At 45.5% G+C, this 5,880-nt stretch overlaps 1 protein-coding gene across 1 annotated transcript in view; it reads right to left on the bottom strand.

Annotated features, from left to right (window-relative positions):
* Positions 1-5,356, bottom strand: part of cers3a (ceramide synthase 3a) — a 25,990-nt gene extending 20,634 nt beyond the window's left edge. The window contains exon 1 of the mRNA XM_046074352.1: positions 5,184-5,356. Coding sequence (XP_045930308.1) covers positions 5,184-5,356 — 173 coding nt within the window. The remainder of the gene's footprint in view (positions 1-5,183) is intronic.
* Positions 5,357-5,880: the final 524 nt, after the last annotated feature.

The raw sequence follows: 5,880 nt of genomic DNA, 5'->3' as shown, positions 1-5,880 counted from the left end.
ATTACTATCTTTACTGTTATTGTTATCGTTGCTATTTTCACTTTTATTTTTTCATTGTTGTAATTGCTGATGTTGCTGTCTTTTGCTTTCACCATTGCGGTCACCACTGCCATCATCATTGTCATTTATTATTAATATCATTATTACCATTATTATTATAATCATCAATATTGCCGTTGTCAATGCTGTATTGGAATTAAGTGTCATTATCATCACTACTGCAATAATTCCCCCCTTATCTCTTCACGGGTTTTTAATGCACCACAACATAGAATAGGGAGAAAAAAAAAAAAAAAAAAAAAAAAAAGAAAAAAAAAAAATAATTGTTTGGCAACAGATCGCTCCCAACACAGGACCTTGGGACAGGAACCAAGATTTCCTCCATACAGACAGGGAACGAAGGCACCCGCTCGTAACCCGTATCAGACGGAGCGGATTTCCCCTCGGGGAGAATCCCTTGGATTTTAGCCACCACTGCAGGGCTCTCATGTGCAGTAGCCCGGAAGGTATTATACTGGACGCTGCTGCCAGTAGACCCAACACCCTCTGAAAGTGTTTTACAGTGATGGCGCGGCCTAATTGCACTCCACTGTGGACAAAATGGACTCGACGCGTGCGGGAGACAGGTGGGCCCACATCGTCGTTGAGTACCACACCACCCCTGGGAACGTAGTCCGTTGGGCGGGCGTCAGCAGCCGCAGCCCCAAACGCTGAAGGTGGGTGAGGACGATATCTCGATGCCGAACCGCTAACTCGCGAGACTGGGCCAGGACGAGCCAGTCGTCGATGTAGTTCAGTATGCAGATGCCCTGGAGCCTCAACGGGGCCAGAGCTGCATCCATGCATTTGGTGAACGTGCGGGGAGATAGTGCTAGGCCGAACGGAAGAACCCGATACTGGTAAGCCGTGCCCCCGAAGGCGAACCTCAGGAACTTCCTGTGAGAGGGACGGATGGAGATGTGGAAAAAAGCGTCTTGCAGATCTATTGTGACAAACCAATCCTCGGATTGGATGTGACTGATGATGGCGGGGATGGTAAGCATCCTGAACCTGAATCTCCTCAGAGATTGGTTCAGGGACCGCAGATCCAAAATCGGACGCAATCCTCCGTCCTTCTTGGGAACCAGGAAGTATCGGCACAAATGGCGCTCCGTAGCCACCAAAGCCGCCATGGATCAGCCGATGGAACAGGCCGTTTCCTTGGTCACACGGAGAGCTAAGTCCGTCGCTCTACGTAGCTCAGTCAGGTCCTCCTCAGAGGGACCTCCCCCTACGTCACAGTCCCGAAGGAGATCGGCCTGGTATGCCTGCAAGACAGCCATCGTGTGCAGGCTGGCGCCAGCTCGACCCGCTGCCATGTAGGCCTTGCCCACCAAATCGGACGTCATCCGACATGGCTTGGTGGGGAGCGCCGGCATCCGGAGGGATTAGGCAAGGTTGGGAGAGAGGTAGCTAGCCAGTGCCTTCTCCACTCGTGGCATCGCTCCGTAGCCGTGCTGTCTGATCTCCGTCACGTTGCCGTAGTCCAGCCGGGGGGACATAGACAGCCGTGCAGAGAAGGGTTTGTTCCACGAAAATAAAAACAGCCGTGCAGAGAAGGGTTTGTTCCACAAAAAAATGGTAGGGGCCAACGCGGGGGTGGCGCTCGGTGTTGCAGAAACCGCTCGTCTAGTTTGCTGCCCACCGACGGCTGCTGCACCGCCTGTGGCCAATCAATGTGCAGCTTGGCCACAGCCCGCGTCACCACTTCTAACAACTCCTCGTATCCTGGCGAGGGCTGATGACGTTCCGTTTCCCCGAAGTCATTCTCCATGCTAAGCACATCTAGCTCCTCAGAGCCAGATCGTGCAAGCCTCTCCGGACTCACCCCTCGAGTGGGAGAAACCGAGAAACGGGCTCCCGATCGGGGACGAGGGGACGAGGATTCCGCGGACGAGGGCCGGAAAAAGGCCTCAGCCATTTCGGCACCCTCGGCGATCTCGCGTTGCGATCCCCAGGATCGGAGCCGCCGCGACGCCTCAGCGACCGTGGGGCCTGTGCCACCTCAGTGACCGCGGGTCCTGTGCCACGGGGGGAGCGCATCCGACCATCCTCTAGAAAAAGAGCCGCTCGAGACCTCAGCACCGTCAGGGGCAGGGCCTCGCAATGGTTGCAGGCAGCCCCCTCGAGAGCTGCCTGGGCGTGCGACATACCCAGGCATGAGACGCACATCCCATAGGTATCACCAGCCGTGATGAAACGCTCACATGGAAAGACACACTGTCATCCACTTCAGGTAGGATGATGGAGCTTCCAAACATAGCCAGAGTGCCTGCTGAATAGAAAGAAGCTAATGTGTCCTATGTACCGGCGTGCTTATATACCCCTCCGGTTACGCCGTCACACACTACCGTTCTAGTAACACCAATAGGATTGGAGTAGTTTCATTCATAGTTCAGCCCTGCCACGCCCAGAGGCGTTCCCATAGTGTCGTCACCGACGCAGTTCGAGTTCCCTCGAAGGGGAACCTCTTAAACCCTGCGGGGTCACCTGCTTTACCTGCTTCTAAGCTGCTTAGATCGTGAACACAAATATTAATGTTTAAACGTATTATCAATATGTCCGTATGAACATGCTACACATCGTTAGATTGGTTAGATTCTCCACAATTCAGTTGTTCAGTTCATTTAACGCAAACAACAAGCCCCAAAGTCTAATTCTTAACCTGCATGGTACGAGAGGAAAGGTAAAAAAGTGCTGAATGCATTACCTTTGCGCTTGTTAAGTCCGAATGTGTCATTCTATGATTATTTATATTCCTTTAGTCTGTAAGGGTCCACCCGGACGCAAAGAATCAAACAGCTTTTCATAAAAATTTGTTGTGAATCCTGTCATGTGAAGTCCATTGCTCTCTGTCTGCTAACCTCTGCCACACTTCTCTCATCCTGTACCCTGTTGTTGTTTTCGTTAGTTGCTGCCTTCAAAATAAAAGCGCACAAGCCGTCTGTCAGCGCGAGATGAAATGAATTACGTGTATTTGATATTATTTGATCATTTTTATACAAGTATTATTCTGTTTGTTTTGTGCAAAAGGAATTAAAGGCCTGTCCCATATGGATGCCTGTCCCAAATATAGGCAGGGTCAATTTAGTGATTTTAGCAAATAAAAGCACGGGCTATTATATAAGTTTTGCGGGTATATTTTTATTAACTACAAAATATAAAAAAATTCAAAGTAGCTTAGATATAGTAAACTATTTTTGCCATGATGCTGTAGCTTAGCTTGCTGGGTGTGGCTTTTGTGTAGTGAAACTTAATTTAATGTAGAATAACTAGTAGCTTAGCTCACTACATTTTCCAAGTAGCTTGGCCAACACTGTTCCTACGTTTGCACTTCCCGTCCAAACTAAAATGGCGAATCCGAAGACCTAAAACTAATAGTTTGAAAACACTGCCGACCCTGTTTTTGTTTAAAACTCCAGGGTAGCGTTTTAGTGCATACAGAGGAAAAAACACAGGACTTTAAAAACAATGACGCAGGCACTCACATCTGGCTTTCTGATCTGAAAACAGAGTTTTAGTTTTGGTATTTTTATTAAAATATTTTGTACTGTGCATGTCGCCGTATTTACTTTGCGACGACTCCCAGTCTGTTTCCATCACCAAAATTGCTATATACTCCCAGTACCACCTCATTGTTGGTCCATGTAAAAAATCTCTGCTGTGGTTCTTGTCATAAATTTTCCTTTTTTTTTGTAATAAACTTCTGAAAGAGCTGTTGAATTCACTTTATTCCACCTAATTTCTATACATGGATATTGTTAAATTTAAGATTTTGAAAATATGCTAAAAGATTTAGCCAGAGGGAGCTCCAAACTCTAAACACAGAGTTAACTTAGGTACAATTGGCATGTTGTTTTTTTTTACCAGGATAGCTGTTCCTTTCAGCCTCCAGTCTTTTGCTAAGATTGTTGCATTGCACAGGACCAACCTTGTCCCCTAAAATATGTTTATACACTCTGCTTTCCCAAATAACTGACAAAATTTAATTGCTTTATGGATTACGTTCACTGCAATGTTTTTTTCCCAATCTAATTATCTGTATACCACACACAAATCAGAGGTCAGGGTGAAGATTTGAGCATACATGTTTCATGTTACATGATTCAGAATAACAAAACTCAAGGACAACGTTAAACTATGTCACTTGTCCCATTCTCAATTCAGCACAGTCGGTTTTGCTGCTACAGCATTATTTGGTCTGGTATGACCAGTTGCTGATGGTGGCTAATGTTAGCTATTATACAGTGCTGATGTGTAACTGATATTACTGAGACTATTACACTAAGGTTTAGCATTTGCCATTGTCCTGTAATTGCAACTTGTGGTAAAAAGGGTTGCTGTTTAGCAATGTTTATAGTCTTGCTTTAAGGTTATGGAAAGATGTTGGTTTTGTTAAATATGTCCCGCTTCATGCTTGAAGTCAGTGTTGACTTTATAATTTCCACCCTCTCTCTTTTGAGTTGCCTTAAAATATCCATTAAAACTAGATTTATGCGTTAGTTTTCATGGGCAGACACTGCAGGGAACAAACAGTGAACATTTTCCAGATACATTCATCTTTCCTTGTTAAAAATGTAATTCTCATGGCATGTTTTCTAGAAAACGTATTTGTAAATGCAGTTGTACCTGACACATTTTTGGAGACATGGTTGGCTGATTGTACTTGCCTGGGTCCAGACCTTTGAATTAACCCACTCCACAGAGTTGACTGATTCTGGTCATGGCACCATGACATGAAATATCGGTTTCTCAGCTGAAAAGGCTAGTGATCCAATGAGCACCGCTGGAGGACTAATGATTAGCCAATCATCCCATGAGCAGGACTTGCGTCGTAATTTGTCAAGTTACAATATAACCGAAACTGTCCTCCCCAAAAAAATTATATTATAGAATGTTTGTGCAGCATCTTATTATGATCCATATTAATGTGATTTGTGGCTGCGACCTCTAATGGCTGTACAACGGTAGCAAAGGATGAAGTCTGGTGACGTATTATAAATAGTGAGAAAGTCCACCCCAGACTTTCACTCAGGTGAACGGGGTTCACTCATATGTTTTGGGAGGCATGGATAAAAAATCTTTGTTGTTGTTTAGGTTGGAGGACTAGTTGGTATAATCATGTAGGTGAGTATGAATCTTACCTTTCAAACAGGTATCTGATGAGTAATAAGGCAAAGGCATAGGGGACAGTGACATAGAGATGCGAGGCTTTGGCATAGACCCGGCCCTCCCTGTCCTCCAGATCAGCCCATGTCAGGTTCACAGGCAGCCAGATTCTGTCCCACCAGAACCAGTCATACAGCATGTCAAACATCCCTCCACCCTAGCAGAACCACCAAATACAAGAAGGGGTAAGTAAGGTGATAGTAACTATCAATAGACATGCAGCACTATCTATAGCTATTAGCTATAAGGACACGGCTATGACAAATTGTCCAAAAACAAAGAGGTGATGAACTGATATCCAGGAATCAGCCTTTTAACACCCAAAGTTCACTTCCATCTGGAAATTCCTTTTAAAATTGCAGCCTGGTCTCACAGGAAAGCTGTATATATATGTACCAAAATGAAGAGCAGTTTAAGCATCTACAAGAACAAGGGGTGAGTTAAACCAAAGTTCCAAATATCAGATATCTGGCTTGTTAAAGGCCATGCTAGGTATCTGCAACACCCTGAGTTTGACACCTGAGTGGAAGGCAATAGACCCTTCTGGTGTATGTCCTGGATGAACAGCTTTCACTAAAGTGTTTGGACCATTTCATATACCCATGGTTCTCTACTGGGCCCTGTGTGTCCCTCTTTGTCAAGCAGTGTGACTTGTACATTTAAGCATCCATT

This window comes from Micropterus dolomieu, linkage group LG17 (genome assembly GCF_021292245.1).
Source record: "Micropterus dolomieu isolate WLL.071019.BEF.003 ecotype Adirondacks linkage group LG17, ASM2129224v1, whole genome shotgun sequence".
Taxonomy (NCBI): domain Eukaryota; kingdom Metazoa; phylum Chordata; class Actinopteri; order Centrarchiformes; family Centrarchidae; genus Micropterus; species Micropterus dolomieu.
The sequence above is the reverse complement of the archived record's forward strand: the minus strand, read 5'-3'. Positions and strand labels throughout refer to the sequence as shown.